This window comes from Pelodiscus sinensis, chromosome 2, assembly GCF_052426305.1.
Source record: "Pelodiscus sinensis isolate ZL-2025 chromosome 2, ASM5242630v1, whole genome shotgun sequence".
NCBI classification, from domain to species: domain Eukaryota; kingdom Metazoa; phylum Chordata; order Testudines; family Trionychidae; genus Pelodiscus; species Pelodiscus sinensis.
This window is the reverse complement of record NC_143053.1, coordinates 7,201,330-7,228,365: the sequence shown is the minus strand read 5'-3', so window position 1 is coordinate 7,228,365 and position 27,036 is coordinate 7,201,330. Positions and strand designations below refer to the sequence as shown.

The 27,036-nt window shown below is 43.7% G+C and overlaps 1 protein-coding gene across 1 annotated transcript in view; it reads right to left on the bottom strand.

Annotated features, from left to right (window-relative positions):
* Window positions 1–27,036, bottom strand: part of TSNARE1 (t-SNARE domain containing 1) — a 500,475-nt gene that overhangs the window by 11,594 nt on the left and 461,845 nt on the right. The window contains 2 exon segments of the mRNA XM_089776145.1: window positions 5,233–5,315; window positions 20,594–20,666. Coding sequence (XP_089632271.1) covers window positions 5,233–5,315; window positions 20,594–20,666 — 156 coding nt within the window.

Here is a 27,036-nt window from a genome sequence, read left to right as displayed (position 1 = left end):
CATTCTCATTGCATCATGGCTCTACCTCATCACAATAGGCACACACATCAATTTGGGATGATGTATGTGCTGTCTAAGTAAGATTCCAAGGACAAATCCATGGAACTAGGACTGCCCTACCAATGTCAGAACAGTTGCGCCCCTTCCTCAGAACACAAGTAAGCATGAATTGCATTCCGAGGCGCAAAATGCCAAGAGACTTCAAGAACCTGACAAATAAAACCGGAGCTAATAGCAAGTGAGGGGAACTTTTTTATTCACCCTTCTGTGCCTCTATTTGCCCATTTCCAATCCTCTGGAATTTCTCCCATCTCCCATGACTTTTTGTAGATAATTGCAAATGGTTCACCTATCTCCTCAATCAGCTCCAAGAGTATTTCATCAGGACTTGGTGCCTTGCATTCATCTAATATGTCTAAGTAATGTTTAACTTGTTCTTTCCCTAATTTAGCCTTTGATTCTAACACATTTTCACTGCCATTCATTATGCTAGACATCCAGTTGCTACAGTACTAACCTTTAGGTGAAAACTCAAATAAAGACACTCAGCACTTCTACCATTTCCACATTTTCATTTATTGTTGCCCCCCTCCACCATGAGTAATGGCTTCACTCTGTCCTTGGTTGTCTTCTTACTTCTTGGCTGTGTCTAGACTGGCCAGTTTTTCCAGAAAATCAGCCGTTTTTCCGGAAAAACTTGCCAGCTGTCTACACTGGCCGCTTGAATTTCCGCAAAAGTACTGACTTCCTACTGTGAGAAATCAGTGCTTCTTGCGGAAATACTATGCTGCTCCCGTTCGGGCAAAAGTCCTTTTGCGCAAAACTTTTGCCCAAAAGGGCCAGTGTAGACAGCTGAGATTTGTTTTCTGCAAAAAAGCCCGGATGGCGAAAATGGCGATCAGGGCTTTTTTGTGGAAAAGCGCGTCTAGTGCTTTTGCGGAAAAGCGTCCCTGCCAATCTAGCCACTCTGTTCCAAAAATGCTTTTAACGGAAAACTTTTCCATTAAAAGCATTTCTGGAAAATCATGCCAGTCTAGACGGAGCCCTTATGAAGTTGTAGAATGCTTTCTCATTACTCTTTTGGACTCTAGAATCACAGAACCATAGAAATGTAGGGATGGGAGGGTCCTCGAGAACTGAAGTCCAGCTTCCTTGGGCAGTGGCAGGAACAAGTAAACCTAGAACACCCCTAAGTGGTGTTTGTCAAATTTGTTTTGAAAAGCTTCCAGTGACGGGGACTCCTTGATCTCCCTTGTGGCCTCTTCCTGATCTTACCTAACCTTACAGTTTGAACGTTTTTGTTAATAACTCACCTAAACCTCCTTTGCTGCAGATTAAGTCCATTCCTTTGTGCCCTACCTTCAGTGGACATGGAGAAAATTTGATCTTTGCCTTTTTCATAACAGCCCTGAACATATGTCAAAACTGTTTTCAGGTATCCCTGAGTCTTCTTTTCTCAAGAGTAAGTTTGTGCCCAGTTTTTTTAACCTTTCCTCGTAGGTCAGGTTTTCTAAAGCTTTCATCATTTTATTGCTTTCATCTGGACTCTTTCCAATCTGTTGACATCTTTCCTAAAGTGTGGTGCCCAGAACTGGACACATTTTCACAACTAGGGCCCAGGTATTGAGCAGAGCAGACTAATTACCTCCTCTGGCTTATGTACAACACTCTTGTTAATACACCCAGAATCATATTAGCCTTTTTTTGCAGCTGTGCCATATTAAAACCACATTGAGTTTGTGATCCACTATGAAGCTGAACCAGTCCAATGTCGAACACACCATCATATGACCCAACTGAGCACCCCCTCTATAACAATTAACTTCTTGATGCCTCAGGGCGCCTGTACCATCTCTTTCACCCACATGATCATGGTAAGTAGAACTTCTTCCACCACTTCCTCTGTTTGGAGATCCAGACAAACCCGTGCAGATCTCAACTGGTGTAAACAAGAAGTCCATGAAACTAAACAGATTTACAGCAGCCTCCAAGGAGCCAAGCCACCAAGCCATAATATTAAGATATTATTTCTCTTCATTTAACTCCTGGATAGGTACAGACCATATGTTTATTAACCTTTATTTTCATGGTTGTTATACGGACCCCCATCACCATTATATCTGACCATGTCAGAATCTTTAAAAGAACCAAGAAATAGAGAGAGTAACACACAGATCTGTAAAGGTAATTAGGAGTTGCTACACTCAACATTATAAAGCCTAACTGATTTAGGAGCATAAATCCAGTTTTCTAAACGGATTTAGGCAATGCATAAAATCTCAGTCTAAACAACTTGCACGAGGACTCTCAATGAAATTTCTTAGGGAGCTGGGTCTTGAACCCATACCTCCTAAATCTTAAGGCAGTTTCCCAGCCAGTGGACTATCTAGCCCTTCCTACTACTAAACTGATAAATTATCATTTAGGTACCTTTAAACATACAGTACTGTGTCACTACATACACAATATGAAGCAGCTACTCCTCTTCAGCTAGTACATCAGTGGCAAGCTGAACATCTCTCCACAAACACAAGCAGAGCAGGCATCAAAACCACTGACAATAAGCTATGGTGTATTACTTGCATGGGATTTATGTAATGAGAAATATCCAGCTTGTTTTCTCCAGATAGATAGATAGAAGCAAGGATGGGGAAGACACAGCAAAAAAGCTAAATGCTGCCATCGGCATCGGCTAAGGAAGACAGTTGGCAAAAGTAAAGTACCAGACAAAGTTGCTCAGCAGGAGCGTACTTACACTTGTTTCAATATTTTTATCACTGTCTGAAACCTAAATGCCTTGTTTTACAAGAGACTCAAAGGGGGGGGGCTGTGTTAGTCTGTAACTTTAAAAACAAATAGTCCTGTCACACCTTAGAGACTTATTATATATATATATATATATATATATATATATATATATATATATATATATATATATATATATATATATATATAAAATCATGAGCTTTCATGGGTAAGATGTCTGGCTCATCTTCTGAAGTGGGTCTTATTAGGAAACCTCATGAGCCTATTTATTTTTGTTAGTCTCTAAGGTGCCACAGGACTACTCGTTGTTTTGTAAGAATGAAAGAAAAGCCATTTACTTATGTGTCGCTATGTTAATGTCTGGATTGCTGCCAGCAGTCCATGCTGCATTGTCAAAGCTACTGTTCTGTACTCTGCTTGAACACTATGCTAAGTAACTCATCACTTTACCTACTCCCAACAAGAAACCCCTTCGTTAAAGACTACAGTTGGTTGTAAACTCAAGTATTTCACCACATTCAAGAAGAATGTAAGAAAGAAACACATAACAAATGCATGTTAGCCAGCCTGCATTTATAGCAACGCTCCCCTCCCCTCCTCCATCATGCCATAGGTTGTGGTTAATAGCAAGATAGAATGGCAAACTGACAGTTTAATAAAGCAAGGGCAATACATAGAGAGATAATGTAGAGCACCGCAAACAATGTGAGTGGCTTCCAAGGATGTGACATTCCAACCAGTGCTTTCAAGTGAAGTAGTCTACAAAGTCATCCTACCCATAGTGTCTAAGTACTTAAAATAGGTTTAGATTTGCCCTAGATTTTCAATATTATAAATATACAAAACCATAGTATCTAAGTACTGAAAATAGGGGTTTAGCTTTGCCTACCATTGTCCATACAGGATACTTTGTTCACTGTTTTATGAACTTGAGCAATCTGGAATGCAGACTCTGCAAGGAACGTAGCTAAAATTTGTCCACAAGGAAATTCCGTTAAGTAGAGCTCAGTCATTTTTGGATTGTTCCAGGCATGTGGGGGTAATTCCACATAGCCAATTTATTCCAACTACAACATTTCCTGTAGTACATTATTGCCTGAGAGATTTGAGCATTAATGTGTAATTCAGGCCCACACATATATTATATGTTCCCCCCGCTATATGTTTAAATCATGCCAATGTTCCACAGAAATGCCTTCTGCCTGAAGACGCAGTATTATTAAGTGCCTAATCACCTACATTACCTATGATCAGACAATCAGGGCAGACTTTAAAAAGCATACTACGTAATCTCCTGTGAACAGAACCTTATAGTATCTCAATAAGGTTAGCTACAATCTTCAGAATTATGCCCTCTATTATTTAGCAAGGAGAAGGTTCTGTTCATTCACATGCATCTAAGGGTGTGTCTAGACTACAGAGTTTTGTCGACAAAAGTGGACTTTTGTCGACAAAACTATACCTGCGTCTACACTACCGCTGAGTTCTGTCAACATAACGTCGACAGAACTCAGCAGTTTTGTCGACGCTGGTAAACCTCATTTTACGAGGCATAACGCCTTCTGTCGACAGACGGTGTTATTGCATGTAAACTGTCCTTTGCGTCTACACTACCATGTCGACAAAGCAGCTTGCTTTGTCGACAGAACTCAATGTAGTCTAGACGCTCTTTGTCAACAGAAGTTTTGTCGACAGTATCTGTCGACAAAACTTCTGTCGACAGAAGCCTGTAGTCTAGACGTACCCTAAGCTATCATGCTGGGTACAAGCAACAAACCTTGTGCTTTAATATATTTATGTTTCAAAAAACCCCCAAATTTACCTCAAGAACTTTTGGTCACTAATCAAATGTAAGCTATCATGCAGTTTTAATGCATTTGGGATTTTCGCCCCATCTTCATGTCTAAAAAGTATTGAACTCCAAAAGTCAACGTATTCTTTTTGGTCCAGCTATTTTCAAACAAGTCTGACTTTTTGTGTGTGCAATTTACTTTTGCTCTGAAGAAAACATAATGAAAATTGCCTTAAAAAGCACTGAGCGCCATTTCCTTAGCCATTATTTACCAACTGCATCTCGTCTGCAGGCAACACTTTTGTTTTTGGTAAGCACTGTTGTTTGATTGTAGAGAAGCATTCCAGTAAGAAGAACATATATGCTTAAATGATGCACTCTTCATGCCATCTTTCCAAGAACAACAGTAGCTAATTGCTCAGCTTCCTACTGGGAAATGTCTCTTTAACATGCATATCACTAAACGACTACTCCAATCCAAGCTGCCAACACTAGTCATGTAATCATAGGAAAGAGTTTAGCTTTCACTTAGACTACTCTTTATCATACTTCCAGGTAGTGCAAGAACACAGCAGAGCTTTTGCCATAGGCTCATGGAAATAAAATAGCTTTCAACTGCTCTATTTTAAAAAATGTTACTGAATGAATCTATAGGGTGTTTTGGACCAACTTACTTGGTGCTGACTGGCTTTAGCCAACTGCTCATTGGCTGATTCTACATTAGAAGATGCAGTCTCAATGTTGGCTTCAATACTATCTGTAAATTAAGATAACAGAAGGTAATTACATGGTGGAAAGCTGAAGGATTAATTCACACCAACACAGTGGTGCAAGTAAACAAAAGTTCTTCCCAGCCTGGGAGGGGAACCACCTAACCCCCTCATGTGACTCCACAGCCCAGGACCTCCATGCTCCTCCCAATCCCACTTGAGAGGAGCCAGGTCTAAGCTGGTACGGCAGCCGGAGAAGTTGTTGGCCGTTCTGCTCCTTTACCCACTGCTGCACCCAACAGGGAAAGGACTGAGGCAGAACCCCCATCCCCCCCACTGCTCCTTCAAGGAGTTATCATAGAATCATAGGATTGGAAGGGACCTAGAGAGGTCATTGAGTCCAGCCCCCCGCCCTCAAGGCAGGACCAAGCTCCATCTACACCATCCCTGACAGATGTCTATCTAACCTGTTCTTAAATATCTCCAGAGAGGGAGATTCCACCACCTCCCTTGGCAATTTATTCCAATATTTGACCACCCTGACAGTTAGGAATTTTTTCCTAATGTCCAATCTAAACCTCCCCTGCTGCACTTTAAGCCCATTACTCCTTGTCCTGTCCTCAGAAACCAAGAGGAACAAATTTTCGCCTTCCTCCTTGTGACACCCTTTTAGATATTTGAAAACCGCTATCATGTCCCCCCTTAATCTTCTTTTTTCCAAACTAAACAAGCCCAGTTCATGAAGCCTGGCTTCATAGGTCATGTTCTCTAGACCTTTAATCATTCTTGTCGCTCTTCTCTGTACCCTTTCCAATTTCTCCACATCTTTCTTGAAATGTGGCGCCCAGAACTGGACACAGTACTCCAGCTGAGGCCTAACTAGTGTAGAGTTGCCGTGCCTGTGTAGAGGCCTGGAGGGCAGGGCTGGGAGTTCTGCTCCCATCCCTGCAGGGAGGGGCAGCAGGGGAAGGGCCAGAATGCCAGCAACTCCCCTGGCCGCCATTGCGCTCCCAGACCCAGCCCTGCGCGTGGAAATGTGGGCCAGGGGAGGTGCTGGGAATAGCCACCAGGGAGTCCTTCCGGGATGCCGTATCAGCTGACTTGCCAGTACCACGTGCTGGACCATATCCACTCACCTGCACCAACAGCAATGCAGCAATTTAACGGTAGCCATGAACAAAGAGGAAAGATCACACACCCTTTCGTTCACAAGTCCATGTGTGCCCATAATGACCACCCCAAATTTGGTAAAATAAAGACTAAATCATCACAGTCAGAGGCAGAGTACCCGATGACAATCATTAGTTTACTAGAGCATACACAATAGAGGGATTACAGGTGAGATCCAATAGAAAGAGTCCCACAGACTCCAATCATCTCATTGGTGGGGCGCTACATTCTAAAATGGGTACATCACGGTGTGCGCTACTGCATTTGCCTTGCTATAATGAACTTCGTTTTTTACCTCTGAGTGGAGAGAAAACATTTGGGGATAGGAGGATTAATAGCTACAGAATGCAGCCAGTTGGGGAGGTGGGAGGAATCTATACATGCCAGTTAAAGAAAGAAACCTTTTAAATGGACACCAGTCCTGTGTTTAGAAACCAACATCTGTGTTTCAAAAGCTGCAATGAAGAGTTAGACTGTGGTTCAAATAGAAATATGGCCAACTTGTTCCTTCAGAGATATGCACATGGCGACTGCTGGCTTCAATGGGAGTTGTACATTGCCTTGGAGGGAAGAAAGCAGATCACTGGCTGTAAACAAATCACCTGGGGGAATGTACTACAGGCAGCAAGGCGGGAATAAAAGTTCAGGGCTTGATCTAAATCTCATAAAGTCAACGGAGAAACTTGACCTGACATCACTAGAACATTGAACGGATCCTCGGTATAGAAAATTGTTCTAATTAATTTATTATTTTATTTTCCAAACAGAGAAAAAAATGTTAAAAGGGCGTCTGTGTATGAAGTGGGGGAAACGGAGGGTTCAAATGATATGCACTCAGATACTTTTCAGAAGATTTGTCTTATTCTGTGCTGAAATTATTTTTTAAGGCTGCTAATACACTTGGGCACCTTTGATAATGTAAAGAAATGAAATGAGTTTAACATGTGGAAACCTACTCAAAAGCTTTCATCACAAGTTGGAGGGAGGGCCTACTCCTTTTATTCGTTAATTCATATATCTGGGTTAGCAGTGCAGAAGCTCTGTGGGCACTGCTATTAAGGACTGACATGCCCTAATTTGAGGGCCAAATCCCAACCATGTCAAGGAGTTTTAAACCAAGGACCCAAGCTACAACAGAGGTCTAAACCTGTGCATAGTTCCACTGAAGTCACCGGTTTCTGACCAGATAGTTCTTTTTGCACCAGCCGTGGGAATGGAATGAAAACTGCATGATGAGCTCAGGATCTGGCCCAGAAGCATCTCAAATTTGCCTTTATGAGGACTGATGAGCGCTATCTATCTACCTATCTATCCATCCCCAAAGAATCCCTCAATCTAGCTATCTGCCTTCCGACCTATCCCAAAATATGCCCTCTTCTCCCCACTCCCCCACCGCCACACATACAAAGGACTCATTCACACTTTTATGTTAATTCTAGTACACTGCTGGGATAATGACAGCTTCTTTTCTCCTCTTTTTGTTTTCAGGACTAGCAGAAAATAATGGCTCAAACACACATTCAAAGCACTACCATTCAGTGCTTCCTCTGATCTCTCTTCTCTTGGACACCGGTACCTCAGCTCGCACTACCTAGGTGTTTCTGGGGTCTCTATCAGCACATTATCATATAAACAATGGAAAAATGTGTCTCTTCCATAGCTGTCCATATGAGTTTGTCTGTACTTGGACATTACATTGTGTTAGAGCACAACTCTCAGGAGTCAAGGTAGATAACTTGATGTTATATTAAGGTTGTAAGCGACTAGTTGACTATCGGATAAGCATGAGTTTATTGGATAGTCGAGCAGTGACTTGACTAGTCGCTTCCCCTCACCTTGCTGTCTCTGTCATCCCTTAGCACATAGCACAGACAGGAAGTATCAGATGTAACCTCTTGGCAGCGAGTTGTGGTTAGCTCTAAGGTTTCTGAATCCTAAGCATGTCACCTGAGGCACACTGAGCATATACTATGAATATCATAACCAGATGGGACACTATTCTGTTGCATGGAAGCCAATGGAACTACAACAGTTTACACAAGCTGACAATCTAATCATAACTGTCTAATATTTTGTTATCGTAACTCCACAAAGTCGTGCTCAAGTATGGTATAATCTCTCAGTGTAGACAAGCCCTGGAGTAGAGAAACAGGATGTAACACAAGATAAAGAAGAGTATGTCTACACTACCCCCCTAGTTCGAACTAGGGGGGTAATGTATGCATACCGAACTTGCTAATGAAGCCCGGGATTTGAATTTCCCGGGCTTCATTAGCATAAAGCCGGCGCCGCCATTTTTAAAAGCCGGCTAGTGCGAACCCCGTGCCGCGCGGCTACACGCGGCACGGACTAGATAGTTCGGATTAGGCTTCTAATCCGAACTATCTGTACGCCTCGTGGAACGCGGCACGGACTAGATAGTTCGGATTAGGCTTCTAATCCGAACTATCTGTACGCCTCGTGGAACGAAGTGGGTCTTTGCCCACGAAAGCTTATGCTCCTACACTTCAGTTAGTCTGTAAGGTGCCACAGGACTCTTCGTCCCATCTTAATAGAAGAACATGTTGTTTTCGTCACTAGTACTACTTAGGATCCCAGGACACTACATCTCTTTTTATATTAACAGCTGCAGTTTATCAGGCTCCTTTCCTAGGGAAATAACTTCTTAAGTCTGAAGAAGCAAAACAAAATTTTTTAGATTCTATGAGGGCTTTTTTCCCCAGAAAAACCAGCATCATGCTTTGCAAACACTATATGCTAATTTGTTCCACAATGCAATCTTTTAGTGTACAAGGAATCTTTACTGAATGGCGGCCTGCATATTACATACATGATGGTATGATGTTACAGAGGGAGGAAAATGGGTAAGCAGCCCTCCTAGCTGAAAGGTTCCTCTAATGTACAGAACTCCAGCTTTGTCATGACTACAAAAGATTTAAGACAAAAGGTCCTAATTAACTTTTGCTATAGTAGCTTGCAATCTTAGCAGCCAGAACCCTCGCCCCCCCAGAGCTAGAACTGACTGAAAATTGAGTAATTCCATGGGTAATGTGGTGGATTTGTCTTCACTGCTAAAAAGATGCAATGTTCCACCTCGGGACTACTAATTAATATCAATTATCCCAAGGAAAGTGAAAGACCAGCATTTTAATTTTACTGTAAGGTAAAAACCACTAAAGTCATCCCCTGGAAGAGGCATCGAACTGTGAAACACAGGCTTCATTTGCATGTTAGTTATTCTGAGGTAAAAAATCTGCCATTTTTAGCAGTGAAGACAAGTCCTGTGCATACAATTGATTTCCATTGATTTACACACAAGGGAGAGAGAGAAAGGGTATGTCTACACTACCCCGCTAGTTCGAACTAGCCGAGTAATGTAGGCATACCGCACTTGCAAATGAAGCCCAGGATTTGAATTTCCCGGGCTTCATTTGTATAAGCGGGGAGCCGCCATTTTTAAAACACCGCTGGTTCGAACCCCGTGCAGCGCGGCTACACGGGGCACGATCTAGGTAGTTCGAACTAGGCTTCCTAGTTCGAACTACTGTTACTCCTCGTGAAATGAGGGGTTCGAACCAGCGGGGTTTTAAAAATGGCGGCTCCCCGCTTATGCAAATGAAGCCCTGGAAATTCAAATCCCAGGCTTCCTTTGCAAGTGCGGTATGCCTACATTACCCTCCTAGTTCGAACTAGGACGGTAGTGTAGACATACCCTAAGAGAGATGTAGTCCAGGAGACAATACACAAACATGGTAGCCAAGAATTACTGGGGTTCCATCATCCAGTCAATTATCTGTCTACCACTTCACTGATTTTAATGGGACGCCCTGCACGCACATGGCAAGATGAACCCAGCTACTATGATTTGTGTGGCTTGGGCTGTGATTCCTTAACTTGGCCTTAATCCTTCTGACCACACAGGGTTTTAAGCAATAACAATGAAATGTTTTGAAGAGAACAACATTTCAGAAGTGCTAAGTGTTGTGATCTGCATTTGTATTTCCTTTACAGTGCTAACCTGTTGTGATAGAGAGCTAGAAAACAGCAGCTGATTCAGCATCCTGTCCCTTGCAAGGCTAATTAGTGGCTCTAGAGCTGACCTGGTTAAGAAGAACTGGGCCTAACTGATGGACTGAGTTGGGCTGCGGAGAGCTAAAAGGCTAATTAGCCCATAAGGCAGAGGTAGAAAAGACAGGAGAGGGCAGGGACGGAGAGAGAAGCTTTTAGAGGTACATCCCAGATGGATCCCCCAGGAAGAAAAACCTGTCTGTCTAACTCCACTATTGGCTAAGAGAGTTAAGGATTGTATGAAAAAGCAAACAGGGGATTGAATAACCGTGTAAAACAGGAGTGTTGTGGGCAAGACACAAAAAGTAATTTTTCCGCTCGGCTCTGTGCTGTTTAGGCCTCAATTGGAGTAATGTGACCAGTTCCGGGCACCACATTTCAAGATGTGGAGAAACTGGAGAAGGTCCAGAGAAGAGCCACAAAAATGATGCAAGTTCTAGAGATTGTGACCTATGAGGAAAGATTGAAAGAATTGTCTTGTTTAGTTCAGAAAAGAGAATACTGAGAGGGGACATGATAGCCGCTTTCAAGTATCTAAAAAAATGTTACCAGAAGGAGGGAGAAAAATTGTTTAGGTTGGACATTAGGAAACGCTTCCTAACTGTCAGGGTGGTTAAACACTGGAATAAATTGCCTAGGGAGGTTGTGGAATCTTCATCACTGGAGATATTTAAGAGTAGGTCAGACAGACACCTGTCAGGGATGATCTAGATGGTACTTGGCCTTTCTGTGAGGGCAGGGGACTGGACTCAATGACCTCTTGAGGTCCCTTCCAGTTCTAGGATTCTATGAAAAGTGGAGAGAATGCTGCAAACTAAATCACATGAAGTGCTTACCAGAAAAAGGTCTCCAGCTGTTTGTAGCTTGAAAAAAGACCAGAATGAGACCCTATCCTGTCACACTTTTCCTTAAGGTCATCTTCTGTGTGTTAAATGGCAGTAAAATCTTCTTTGTGAAATTACACAATTGTCAGTGAATTCCACACTTAATAGCATGTAAGTCATAGTGCTTCAAGAGGTGGGATTTGTTGGGTTTTTTGGTCATACCATGTTGAACAGTCACCGGTTATAAGAGGACAAAACCAGGTCCTCAGTTTGGCTATTATTAACTGGTATCACTGGGCAGGTATCTGTGCTAAGTCTGATTGAAGAAGTGGGAAGGATTTTGAATTCAAAATACTTCTGTTTTGCAGGAATTGAAATGGATCCATTTAGTTTTGAAACCATTTTTCATGGCTTTTATTCTTTAAATGGTTATCTATACTTTTATCGAAATTATTCTCCATAAAAATGTCAGTGAAAAATATGGAGAGAGACATTGTGAAAAATGGAACATCAAGTCAAAATGTCCCTTTCTGGAATAAAGGCTATTTTTCAATGAAAATGTTTTAGTGAGAAACATTTCAACTAGTTCTGATTTGTCCATTATACAAATCTAGACTTGTGTCATTCTTTACAGCCTGTGATGTGAGGTGCAGAACATCCTTAATTGAGGCTATGTCTAGACTGCAGAGCTTTTCCAGGATACTGGAGGTATCTGCATCCAAGGAACGTGTCCGCTTTTCCAAAAATATATATATATTGGAGAAGCGGATGTGTTTTTTCGGCATCCGTGTAAACCTTGTTTTACAAGGAAGAAGGGATGTTCCAAAAGAGGGTTTTCCCCCGAAATCTGGCCCCGTGCAGAATTTCAGAAAATCCTCTTTCGGAAGTAAATCGCACCGCAAATTGTGTTTCTTTTTCCTATTTATCTTTATAGTATAGACATAGCCTCAAAGAGCACAGACGTTTTGCCACTTGTAAGATTGGGGAGTTAGCTCTCATTGATAGATAGGCGAGTCCTTCCAGAGTAAAGCTTAACATGACACGGTCTGGTCATATTCAAATGTGTGTTCGTCAACTTGCAGAACCAGATCTATGTGTTCTCCCAATTTATAAATTAAAGGACAGACGTCAGGTTGACTTAACCAGGTGCAATTTGCAGCTCCCTAAGCCATGATGACCTGGGGGTATTAACCTCCAATGGTGAGCAGACAGCATCCACATCTCTACTCTATCCAATAGTTTCCGATGGGAGATGGCAGCTTTGAATTTCACAGCTGTGTTGCTCTATCTGCTTTTCTTTAAATGATACTTTAATAGAAAAGTAATATAAAAGGGTTGGTCCTGCTTTGGGCAGGGGGCTGGACTCGATGACTCCTGAGGTCTTTTCCAGCCCTAAGATTCTATGACCCTTGCCTGCCAGTGAATCAAGCCAACACTTTCTAAAAATCTCTTTATTGATTCCTTGAAGACCAAACTGGAGCGGACATAATCACCATGAAATGCCATAACCTACTGCTTGCTGGATTTGCCTTCATCAAGAGTTCTGTGTCATAGTTTTTAACAACGGAAGTAGGTGTAAAGCAGTGTACTCATATTAACAATGCATATCTCACTTTAGTGTCAGACAAAGATGCTATTTGCACTACTCTGTAAATGACACATGACCTTAAAATGTGCTTTGGAAACATTAAACATTCTTAAAAACCATGGGAAGTGCAGAATTATATCACAGGGCCAACAGCTTATCGTGTATGCAAAACTCATTTCCATTCAAGCCTATAATTATTCCAAAATAAATAAAAATAAACTCCCAAAGACGACCTCTATAACTAAAATACACTCCCAGAGACTACTCCTATAACTAGTGGACTAATTCAAAGGCGTCAACTCTTCCCAGGCAAAGGGAAATATCAACACAACATGTTTGATTCATTTTAAAAAGGCGTGTGTGTTTGCTTGTTATTTTGGTAAGGCTGAATTTTGCTTCCAAAGTGAAATCCATGATATGTATTATTTGTCTTTCAATTGCAGTGGTTGATGTGATTTACTTAACCTATTCATGACACAGTGTCACATACTCTAACCTTATAAGAGAAAGTATAACACCTCCCAAATGAAATAAACCAACCACTCAGCTGGTTGTACATTTATGACCCAGTTCAGCCAAAGGATTTCTGGGAGTTCAGAGCACAGCAATGCCACCTTCCTGATTATCTGATAATTACTGCAGCAGAAAATTCTACTGGTGGGGGAAAAAATCATAAAAAGAAAAGACCCCCCCCACGGCTACACACTTGGTTTCTCACACTAAATTAGTCGGCTCCTTAGCAGCAACCACACCAACTCTATCACATTAAGAAGACTAAATACAGACTAGTAGACACAACTTTAAGCATTAGTAAATTTACAAGTCTGTTATCATCTAGTACAGTAAACTTCTGATAATCCGGCACCTTTAGGACCCAGAGGGTGCCAGATTATCAGATATGCCGGAATACCAGAAGGGGGGCTATGAGGGGTCTGGCGGGGGGGGGTGGGAGGAGAACTGCGCAGCGTGGGAGAGGGCGGCGCTGCGGGACCAACCCGGCAGCACCTCAGCTGCTCTGCCCCCGGCTTCCCCAAGTCAGCAGCTGGGCAGTTTCAGCAGCAGAGGGCATGGGGAAGCCAGGGGCAGAATAGCTGGGGTGCTCTGCCCCAGGGCTTCCCCAAGTCCACCGCTGCTGAAACCGACCAGCAGCAGACTTGGAGAAGCCGGGGGCAGATCAGCTCCAATTGTCCAGCTGGCCGGAGCACTTCCGGGTCCCATTTGGTGCCAGACTATCAGGTGTGCCGGACCACTGGATGCCGGACAATTGGAGTTTTACTGTACTGTGTTCTTTACAAGCACACACATTGACTTCCTAACACAGGATTGGCATTACAAAAAGAATGTTCAAACAATGAGGGAAGAGACAGAAATGCAGAGACAAAGCTTTTTAAACAAAGAAACATAAAAAACTCAGATTCTTTGCACCTCCTACCACTATAGCTGAAATGAGAAGAACAGAGGAGATCAAACTAACCTGTACCTGCCTCCTGGGAGATATGCTATTAAAATGCATCGTACACTTTACAATAAAGCTGTGAGTTGTAATTGTGTTGAGAAGAAGACGCACTAACTGACTCCAAAATATACACTTTTAGTTCAACAGATTCTAGATTTGGCCTTCAAAATAAAGTGAAAATTTTTCACCTTATCTGAAACAGGTAAGCAGCAAATTCAGAAAAACTGGGGTGGCACCAGGTACTGCTTCTGCAGAAGTGGAGCTCTGAACTGACACATAAGTCCATGTTTTCCTACCAGGAACAGCTAGACATGAAAAAGCCAAGTGAGGATTCTACAATGCACAAAGAACTGAGTTCATAACTGAGTTCCAGTCAAACACTGGAATAAATTGCCTAGGGAGGTTGTGGAATCTCCATCTCTGGAGATATTTAAGAGTAGGTTAGATAAATGTCAATCAGGGATGGTCTAGACAGTATTTGGTCCTGCAATGAGAGCAGGGGACTGGATTCGATGACCTCTTGAGGTCCCTTCCAGTCTTAGTAGTCTATGATTCTATGATATCTATCAATATAACTATCTTCTCGGATATTTAGGAAGTGTTACCAACTGAACAGATATGAATATGTGGACCCCATTTTGTTGCATAAAGGTTATCAAGAAAATAAATACAGATATTTAGGGACCAATTCCAGAAAGTATCCATTTTTCAGCTGTCTCAGCTGAGCCCCAGGACAGTTTAGTTAATGATCCAGATGTCTGGTTTTCCAACTTATTTCATTTTACTGTATCTCATAGCAGGCTCCAGTCTCCAGTTTCATAGCAAAGAAATTCCCATGCCATTAAAGCCATCAGTCACAGAACATCCATAAAGAGTCTTCTAAAGGGACCCAAAGAGGCCTGCAGAGGACACAGGGGTGATGGCTCTTTGCGGTGCATTCCATGATGGCGTGTAAACTCTTTTCAATCTGCTACGTGTTAAATCCTATGAGTCTGCAAATGACATGCCTCACTTCTGAAAAGACATCAGCCTTCAAGTCAAGATGGAAGTAGATACAGGATACAGGAAACGATGTTAGCCAAACAGGGCTGGTTCTAGGAGATAGAAGAGGCTACTGTGGTGGCAGATGCGAGTGGCTTCCCCCAGGCTCCATCTAACCTAAATGATCTCAGTGACCCCACATTTACGTTCATACAAAAACATTTTACTTTCACAAGAGTCATTTATTATGACTGGGGAGAAATGACAATGCTGCATCCAAACAAAATCTCAACCAAGCTCATTGACTACATATATTGACCCAATTGGATAATGTTTTCTCTCTTCCTCAACTTAACGAGAAAATGAACCAACTACCACATGTCTCCTGTTTCCTGGGTAGGCTTGCATATCTAGGTTGGCAGGCACCATGTGTATGAATTATCTAAACTACTCAAGCCTCCAAATTAGGCTGTATTACAGAATTTCCTTATCCTCAGCCTTAATATTCTCAGTCTGAGATGTCCAGACTTCAGGACGTGGTGAAGCGCAAGATCAGAATCAATCAAAATCTAAAAACCAGGCAACTCGGACGCAGCAACATGAGAAGCTGGATGGATGGCAAATGTGATGATAAGAAATGAAAGCAAAACAGAGGTGAAGAAAGTTCTCATCTTTATATCACACAACTTCCCTTCCCTGCCAGCAGGTCTTGTGACCTGTGATCTGTACATCTTTACGTACAACAAAGAGGAGGCTGGAGCTGGCAAATAAAGCTCAGAGTCGAGTTCCCATGTTTCCTACGCTGTGGTCTTGGATCCACTGTATGGATGTACCAGTCTTTGTATCTCTTGCTGTTTTCAGGAAACAAGGTTGGGATGTGCCTGTGTTGTACTTGAAGAACGAGTGTTGGTGGCAAAATGGCACGATGGGGAGAATGTGCAATCATTATAATCTCAGTAAATTGCATTCACAATAATTTGTCACTCTGCTGTGCGAAATGTGTCTAAGTGGCACGCAGTGAACTTACTTGTGGTGTTTGGTGTTGGATGGCTTATGTAAGGAATTGGATCTTGTGTGGTGTGTTGGGCTGCCAAAAACATTGTATATACGTGTTTGGGAGAGGAAAGCATCTCCTTCCTGGTGGGCATGAAAATAGCAGTATTATTTCTGTCATGAGTTAAAAAAATGCAATGTGTACATTATGTCAATCACCTTGACTCTCTCTTGCAACATACACAGTAGACTCCAGAGATGGACCAATGTGTGTCTACTAAAATGTGTTAACAAGATCGATATTGCCAGTTATGGCAATGATGTCTCCTTTGAACCTGCTAGATGAAGGGTTAGAGTTGCCTCACACTAATAGTGATTGTATATTGACTTAATGGAGTTACTCCTAATTTACACCAGTACATGTGAAAGGAGAAACCAGTCCAGTAGGGGAAAAATATTCTTTGACAGGGAATGCTTGGTAAGTTTTGAGCTGATGAGTACTGGAAAGTGGCTGAATGTGTATGTGCTTATATATATGCAAATATTTCTCTGATAACTGCCCCAGAGTAACTTACTTCTAAGGGTGTCAACTCCTTGACCCTTTCCATGGATGGTTTGAGTGGAGAATGTTTCTGTTACTATTTGCTCCACTGGAGTGAGGACACGGGACTGGGGTGGTCCTCCTCCGGCTGCAGCTCTCTGATGTTCCCCAATTTTTTTCCTTATCACCCCACGGAGATCTCGCCATTTGTGTTTCAGGTCCCCCACGTCCCGCCTGCAGTACCCTAAAACATTGACAGCTTGTAGGATCTTATTCCACACTTTGTGCTTCTTGGCAGGGGTCCCCTTTAAGGCCCCCAAAATTAGCTGATAGTGTTTCATGACCTTTTGCACCAGCACCTCAGTCTCCTGTGGTCTAAAATTGGGTTTCCTTGTTTTGTTCCACGAGTGCTGGTCTGGACATGGAGTTCCAGCCGTGTAGTGTGTGAACATAATAACATTCCCATGAGTAGCAGGGTCAGAAGGAGAAGCAAACAACTGAGCAGCCATCGCAGACTCTGGTGTGGAATGTCTCTTGCAAATCAACATGTTGAGGTTGGTTCCTAGAAAGGCACCAAATGTTGGGTATTTATATGCGCTTTTATAAGGTAGCGTGTAAATTCTAAATGAGGATTTGCGCGCGCACCTTATATGCGTTAACAAAAAAGAAGTGTGTCCCACTCCCATATCTGAATCTTGTTTGAAAATGTAACCTCCCTGCCTACTTGCTAATCTGCAGCTGTGAAAGCCTCTTAACTTTCCTCACAGGGTTACACTGCTAAAACGAAATCTCAGCTAACACATGGGAAAAGGCCAGTGCCAACAAAATTGCTGTCTACATAACTACAGGAGTTAACTTCATTTCCTTCATGAGAGCTTGTGTCAGTTGTACAAAAGAACAATTTCTCACAGGTGATCATTCACTGATTAGCCACAGTAGTAGACATGCTGGAGTAAGAGAGGACATTTACTCGGGATCTAGCATAGATTTAGGGATCAGATCCTGCAATGGAGGCAGGGAGGTAGATTAGATGACTCAGTAGCCATATGTATTTGAAAGTATTTTGGCTTGCTACTGCCCTAGGCTGGCATAAGAGTGGACCAAAAAGATCCTTGTCCCTGATGTAATGATAATTGGTGTCACTAACCACTATTAATGAATCAGGCCCATTGATATTATGATCCTCAAACATGTTAATGTAACCACTGTAAGAGAGGAAAATATTGCTATTGTGAACAGAAGATCACAATCTTTAGGGATGATGATGTATTTGCAAAAGATGAAAAGTGATAGAGATGCATCATCTGGGATTCCACATTTTTTCCTTCTTCGTTTATTCCCCCCCTCCCTTGCACAGCAGCAAACTCCCCTCTCTTTAAGAAGGACTGTGGACGTGTTGCCTCAAGAGCTAGCCAACTTGGTACCTAGGTCAACTACCTCTGGTTACTTGAGACAACATGGATCTCCTCCTGAGGTAAGCACAAACTGCCCTTCTAATGCTTCCAGCAACGTGGTGGGCATGGGTGAGTGTGAGACATGATCTTGTATCATAGACACAACAATATATTTCGCTGGTTAGACTCACAATTCTCCACTAAACAGTTGTTTAACTCAAACGAGGACACACAGTTACAAAACTTTTTTCTCGTGTGTGTAATAGGCAGAAACTAAGCCTCTGGGTGTGATGAGCCCTTTCCTTTCTCGTCAACGCTGAACTTTCACTCGGGGTTTTTCAACTCCCTGTATGTGCTGATTCCTAATCTCTCTCACTTGTATGTAACACAAATGTCAAAAGATAAACAGTGGAACTTGCATCTGTCGAGTAGGGAGATATCTCTTGAATGGCATGATTGACTGAAAAGCTACTCAGAAAGAAATAAAAAGGTTTGCGATGCTACTGAAAAAATGAATGCCCCCTAAATAAAAGAACTGAAAGAATGATAATTGTTTAAAGACAAAAAGGCCTACTTTCTACACCTTTTCATTTTCTCCCAGGCAAGTTAATATTGGGAACACTTCCACCACGTGGGTAACAACTTAACAATAAATCAAACCTTAAGGAACTTGGTGACATAGGTCATGAAAGTAGCTGATCTATGCTGCCATGTCCCTCAAGGCAATAACATCTGATATGCCTCCTGAGGCCCAAGCGGATTCAGAAGTTATCCGGGCACAAAAAGAGCTGCCAAACAAGCACAAGATCAAAAACTGAATTGTTGAAGATGTCATCTTGATTTTGTTGTGTGTCTGTGAATGAACAGGGTGTTCCACTGTGTGATGGCAGCTGCCCATTTCTGTTTGGATGGACATGCCGCTCCTTGGACGGTTGCCAAAGACTGCATGCTGTGCAAGGAACCAGTGTGATCAATAGACAGACTGCAAGTATTGCTCCTTTTACAATCTCCCTCCTAAGGTCTAGTCCAGGGGCTCCGCATCTTTGGAAACCAGGCGTATTTTGCAGATAGGTCCCGACACATGGATTTAAGCCTGGCTTAGGCACTCAGGTTCTTAGGAAATTGTGGCAATTATGTAAGGCACCAGATAGTTCAGTTAATCTCACAGAAACTGGAAAACAAGAGCGGGAGAAATATATCTGACCCTTCCTTCCTTTACCTGTAACAGGATATAAACACAGGAGATTTTAACAGAGGTGGATCTTTTATATTCTGCCTCCATTTCTTTCTCCTGATCCCAAAAGGTTCAGGATTGGTCACCACTTCTAGTGGTGCTGGAACACATTTTACAGAGGAGGTGCTGAAAGCCAGTGGTCCCCACCACCCCCAAAAAACCCTTTTTACCTCAACTCCCTTACTCCTATCTGTGCCCACCACACCCCAGAGTTAGGGCCAGGAGCAGGGCCATGGTTCTGGGCGGAGGGTGACATGAATAGGGGAAAGGACGCCTAATCTGGGACCACACATGAGGGGCTGCAATTAGAGTCCCTTGGTGCAGATCCAGTGGCAGCCACTGGTCCACATGCAGTGTAGGGAACAGAGCCCAATCACAGGTCCTGCATGTGGGAGCCTAGGTGTGGGGCCTGGAGAGCTGGGTATGAGGTGGCGGCCAGGACCACACAGTTCCCATTCCTATGTCCACTTCCTGTCAGTGGTGCTCTGGATGTTGGGGAACAGTCAGTAAACTGGGCATTTTCTCTGTTCCCCTGTCTTCCACCAGTGCACAAGCATGCTGCTTCACTCTGCTCCAAAACCCTGCCGGCTAGGGAATCAGGCTTCAGACCTACAGTGCATGTGGCCAAAAATATTCTGTGACAGAAAAAGAAAGTTTTATTAAGCAGAACTGAGCAGCACGATTTGCGGCAGCTACAATAATTTTTTCATTCCAATTCCTGAGGAAGATTAACCAGGTCTTCTTATTTTAGTTTCTCACTATTTCTTCCCTTCCCTATACTCAACAGCGCAGGGTCTGCTATCCCTATGAAATCTATTTTTATGCAAACACTACCAGTAACAATCACAAAGAGATGATCCACGTCACAGAGGGCAGCTTTTCAAACCCAAGGAGATTTCCACGTTCAGAATCCCCTAGAGTACAGGACGACTAGTCTTAGTGGCAACTTGGCTGTATTAAGCAGTTATAGAATTTGGGTCATTTTGACCCCTTAACTCCTTCATAGGTGAGTTCTCGCCAATCGGAAAGGCAAAGTGAGACAAAGCACATACCTTAGCACTAATGGTGATACCTACCTATTGTGTCTCCTTGTTCATAAACCATGGAGGCCAGGTCTTTAATGATCTGGTTTACGTCCAACATGTCGCTCTGAAAAGGTGAAAGGTTACAGTAAATGGTCAACAGATACATCAAGAGCCAAATGAGTTGCCCCATTTTTCAAGCATGGAAACATTTTTTTTTCATCTACACAGAACAGTAAGGACTAGATATTCTCACAATGCCTTAACTGGCCTCCTAAGTAAAACTATAATTTGTTGGACTTCAATTATCGAGCTTTGCACCTGAACTGGATGTGTTGCCTTCTAAAAAGAAGTCAAATAATGAGACCACCCAGCTGCTTGCCACAACTGTGAAGCACCGAGGAACAAAAAACAGCCTTCCCCTATTTCTAAGGAGCTGCTTTTGAGGGTACAGCCACTTGGACAGCCACTTCTTATGTACAAAATTCTAGTTCTCTAAGTGTTGCGTGTTTGTGGTGAAATACCATTAGAAAATGAATTGAGTGCTGATGGAAAGACTGTCAGATTTTGAAATCTCTTTATATTTCGGTCAGTCAGGGCAAAGCTATGTGATGAAAGGACTCTATTTGCACTCCTTCAAAATGTCAACGAATTAACTAGTGAAAGCAACAGTAATTCTTAATAGTCAAAAAAGCAACTGCTACAATCAAGTCTTGGCTGCATGTAACTCTGACTCTAAAAAGAATGATTACTCTATAAATGGGATAATGTTGAATGCAACAGAAAAAAGACTCCTATTAGCATATCAGAAAAGAACACTGAATTTTTGAATGTTTATGGTCTTTCATGGAGAAACACCCAACTTTGTTTACTATTTTTACACACACTTTGTTTACTATTTTTAATTATTTTTAACAGTAAACTTTGTTTACTATTTTTACACACACCCAACTTTGTTTACTATTTTTACACACACACAAACGCATTCTCAGTGTCAATAAAGCTGCTTTATGTATAACATAACTACAGGCTGAACCTCTCTAAACCAAGACATTCTGGCCTGTTGGGCCATGGATGTTCCAGGACCAGACGTGGCCAGGAGACCAGTGTGCTGTATTTGGGCTGCCTGGTGGTGCCGGGAGCCCAGTGGAGCCAGCTAGGAAGCAGGTACAGTAGCAGGCTATGGCTGGGAGCCGGGCCAGAGTTGGAATGGCCGGTAACAGGAAACCGAGGAATGACCTCCTCTGGTCTGGCAAAATCCCTCATCTGAGACTGGTCAGGTCCCGAGGGTGCCAGACCAAGGAGGTCCAACATGCATCACACAATTTTATTGTGGGTTCCATCATAATACAGTACTTCTGATACACAGATAAATTGCCAACTGATGCCAAATACAATTCACAGCATCAGAGCGAGAGCAAACTTTACTCCTGTGTGAAGTATCCCTGGGCCATTAATATCCACATGGAGCAGACAAACTCTCAGGACATAGTAGCCACTTTCGGTAGTATTAACTTCCCTTAGATCTGCAGAGAGATGTTTTCAAGTGCTGGTGCATAAACATAAGGGCTATGTCTAGACTGGCATGATTTTCCACAAATGCTTTTAACGGAAAAGTTTTTCCGTGAAAAGCATTTGTGGAAAAGAGCATTTAGATTGGCACAGACGCTCTTCCGCAAAAGCACTTTTTGCGGAAAAGCGTCCGTGCCAATCTAGACGCACTTTTGCGCAAAAAAGCCCCGATCGCCATTTTCGCAATCGGGGCTTTTTTGCGCAAAACAAATCTGAGCTGTCTACACTGTCCCTTTTGCACAAAGGCTTTGCGCAAAAGGGACTTTTGCCCGAACAGGAGCAGCATAGTATTTCCACAAGAAGCACTGATTTCTTACAGTAGGAAGTCTGTGTTCTTGCGGAAATTCAAGCGGCCAGTGTAGACAGCTGGCAAGTTTTTCCGCAAAAGCAGCTGCTTTTGCGGAAAAACTTGCCAGTCCAGACACAGCCAAGGTCTTTATTCTTGACTGTAAATCCCAGGGAATTAGTGTATTTGTGGAGAGGAACCCCCACTGAGTGTACTGGGGCACAGAGAGAAAACACATACACATACAAACACGTGTGTGCATGCATGCACGCAACACACACTCACGCGTACTCCCGTCAACAGATATGGGAACACTCCTCACAGAGAAGTGTAATTTCTTTCTTCCCTCAGATTCATCCCATATGTTCCTCACAGGATACCCACTCCCGCCCTCCAACTTTTAAAATCTCTTCTGAGAGATTCCCACACACTGCTAACTGAATGGTAGCTTAGTCACTGACTTCAGCTCTGCTGGGAGTAGAATTTGTGATGTAAAGAAGATTTAACTGTCCCAACCTGATAGCTAGACTAGCATTTCTCAACTATTTTTTTTTATAAAGTACCACCTTTAAAAAAAAGTAGAAGTACCCCCAGCCCCTCCGCTCTAACCCAATGCCCTTCCCCTCCCCCAGAGCCAGGCACCCCAGCCCCCCTGTTCTAACCCAATCCTCTTCCCTTCCTGCAGAGCCAGTCCTCCCCAGGCCCCCCGCCCCCCGCTCTAACCCAATGCACCCACCCTTCCCCCAGAGCCTGGTACTCCCAGCCCCTCTGCTCTAACCCAATACTCTTCCCCTCCCCCAGAGCCAGGCACCCCAGCCCCCCTGTTCTAACCCAATGCACCCACTTTTCCCCCAAAGCCCAGCACCCCCAGGCCCTCCCCCCCCCCCCCCGACTCTAAACCAATGACCCACCCTTCCCCAGAGTCAGGCACCGGATGTATGGTAACCCGACCTTTGAAGTGCCCACTCCTGCTGCCTGGCCCTGCCTCGGCGGCGTGTCTGCAGGGAGCAAGTGTCCACCAGCATAGGGCTCGCCACGTGGGGCTGTGCACTCCCACCCTAGCCTGATGCTCCCTTAGCGTGCCGCCTGGGAGCAACTGTCCCCCGCTTGCTCCCCTTCGCTATGCCACTGATGCGGGTGGGTCCTTTGGAGTAAAGCTTATTGTGCTGCTTCACCACCTTTTATCTCCTCTCCACTGCACCACGGGGAAGGGGCGATGGGGATGTGTGGTACTGTGCTGCTAGCGGGGGTGGGGGTCATGTGCATCTCCAGGTTCAGCCGCCCTCCCCACTGGAGCACCCTGGTGAGGATGCTGGAGAGAAAACGAACTAGGAGAGGCAGCTGTGGAAGAGATTTTTTTTCTCCCCTCCCAAACCTGCCCCCAACTTGAACTGCCCTGGGTCTCATGGGAGCCACCACTGCTGCAGCCACACGCTTTTCCTGCCCGGCGCTAGGGCGAGTGCACAGAGTGGCTGTTAACGTCCGGTGGCATGGCTCCAAATGTTCAATTTTACAGGCACGTATCGCCACCTCCTCCCTGACCCCTTTGCAGAGCAAAATCCCAGACATTTTTTGCCAAATTTCACTTGTGTTGACATACTCTTCCCCCCCTCCCCCAGACTTCTCAACGTGTATCACTGGTTGAGAAACACTGAGCTAGACAACTAAACTATCCACTCTGATTAAATTATAAATTATTCCAAGTGTATCTACATTTATTTTTGAAGTTTATTGCATAATTGTGAGTAGAGTAGCACTTAATTATAGAATGCAGTCGAATCTCATTAATTTGTAATGGAGACTGGGAGAAGCACAGTGAATTAATGAACATGGCAAATTTCCGAGCAAGTGAACAAATACAAGAACCAAGAGCTAAAACAATTACAAAGGATAGGGTAAGGCCTCACAAAATGTACCGTGTTCACGTATGTGTCGAGTGCTGTCTAGCTTTAATTATGTAGGAGAATATTCATAACTAGTAAATGTTCTGTGGAATATTTCATAGAAGTAATGAGATTTAAAGGATCACACTTTAATTGATCATATACCATTGTCAAGGAGGCCGATGTGAGTGTTGTTCTACTATGGGGTGTGGGGATTCGCAATGAAAGAAAGAGATGATGCGTGCAGGGGTGAGGAGGAAGCAGCATTCACACAGGTCTCTTGGGCTTAAGTACATCTCCGTCAAAACTTGGTTGAACCAGAAAGAAGTTCACCTCTTTCAGCCTGATTGTCCCTTCTAAAGAGACCGCAATGGAATGGAATCACTACTGCATCTCTGTCTGATGTGTGCATCTGTAGCTGCATTTGGTTACATGGTGACTCTTTGGCTGTAATGCAGAAAATCCCTCCAGTGTTTACACTGAAGTCAAGGGCAAACAAGTGAACAAACTTTGATTCGGAAGGATTAAATTACCTACTGCCTCAAAAGTCAATTACACTTCACACATTGCTGTGATATTTACACAATAATCTTAGCATATTGCAATATAAATGACAAGAGAAGAAGCACACAGATAAACTTACTATACATTATTAGTCACACACTGTAATGCTTGCTGCCTATCATACCCCATTATTTAGGGGAAAATAGACTTCCGCCATTGCACTGTGAGCCCAATACTTTCTTTTCCAAAATCCATAGCAATGCTTGAAGATATTGCTGAGCATCAATGCAGTAGAGAAGCTGCCATGGATATCAGAAGGTTAAAAGGGAGCAAGGGAATGAACTTAGAAATTGTTGATTACGGTATAAAAAAGCAAAAGAGAGCAAGTTGTAAAGTGGTGAGCACAGAATAATATCACCTACCACATGGAATCTGCTGAATAATTTAACCAAGCGCCGCAAAGCTTCCAAGGTACTGAAATATGTTAGCAAACAAAAAAATAAATGACTTTTCATTGCATACAGTATCCGAGAGTTACATTCTGAGAGCTTCCTGCCAGGAAGCAGTACATCATGATGAACCATTGAACCTTCCTGTCATTGCGAGTTTGCCTATAAAATGAAAGAAGCACCTCTATTTTCCAAGTTTCTACAGATTGTACATGTTTCACAATGGAATATAATGGCTCACAAATCTCCTTCACTTTATAGAAACAAGAAATGCTTGGTTTACTAAATCCTGATATTGTTTCATATATTCTATGCCTGTACGTTTATATTAGTATTACTATTCATATTAGTATTAGTAGCAGCAGCAGTAGTAGTACCACTAGTAGTAGTACTACTACTACTAGTAGTAGTAGTAATAGTTGTCGTCATAGTAGTAGTACCATCATCATCACTAGGAGTCAAGGTCAGGGACCAGGACTCTACTGTGTCAGGTACTGGACAAAAGCCAACCGAAAAGGCTGTCTATACTCCAGAGAGGTTACAGTGTAAGAGACGAGAAACAGATGGATACAGACAGAGCAACAGAGTACAAGAAAACACTGAGATCACACACACATGTAAGCATGTCCAGGATATTTAAATGCACACTTCTCTCTTGTGTGGATTAATATTACAGAGCATTGCAGAGGAAGCACATTTTAAGGAGGGATTTAAACGAAGAGAGGGTGCACACTGATGGCTGATCCAAAGTTCAGTGCCATCGATGGATAGACTTCCACTCCCTTCACCTGGCAATGAGCAAGGCAATGAACAATGCAAACGGAAAGGAAAGGAGCTCCAAATGAAAAAAAAAAGCCAGCACAAAAAGTGGAACGAGGACACGCTAAGGGAAGGATACAGGTGAGGCACCGACCAGAATGACTCGTGTGAACAGGGAGGAAGACGAAAGGGCATCTGAGAGTATACAGAGAGGAAACTGTATTGGAGTTTGAAGGTGAGCGTGGCCAGCTTCAGTGAGGAAAAGGAAGTCACGGTGTATAGACTGAGAATGGAATTACATGGCTAGACTGCTGGGCGGGGATTCGGATTTGTAGCCTGTAAGGTGGTCAGTGTGTCTAGACTGTCGTGAGTGCTTGCCATGTGCCAAGTGATTCCAGTGGGAGGCGTGGGTGGTCTGTCAAGGTTGTACCTCCGAAATCCAGCATTCTCTGGTCTGGCAACATCCATTGTCCAGCAGGACCACAGATGCTCTTGGACCAGGGAGCCTAAGGGCAGGAGGGCCAGCCGGGGCAAGAGTCAGTGCCCCCAAGACTGGGACCAAAGCCCTGTGGCAGCCTATAGCTGCTGGTGGCAGCACGGGGCCAGGCTGAAGTCCCCCAGCGGCTGGACCCCCGCAGCTGCCCAGGAGCCCTGCAGCAGTCTCCGGGAGCTTGGAGCTGTAGCTGGATCCCTGTGGCAGCGCAGGACCAGAGTCCCCTGGCAGCTTCTTGGGACATGGGGCTGGGCCCGACTGCGGCAGCAGCCCCTTGGAGTGTGGGGTCAGGGAGGAGCCCTGCAGCAACCATGGAGCCGCAGCCCTGCAGCAGCCCCTTGTAACACGGAGCTGGAGCCCCACAGGAAATGTGGAGCCAGAGCTCTGCAGCAGCCACCTGGAGCGTGGGCCTGGAGCTGGAACCGGAGCCTCGTGGCTGCCCCCGGATGCGCGGGGCTGAGCTGGAGCCTCTGCTGCCCGGGAAGCCAGCAGCAGCTTGGCAAGCAGCCCAGACAGATTAGGACTGAGGGAAGGGAAGGCAAGATGCCTGC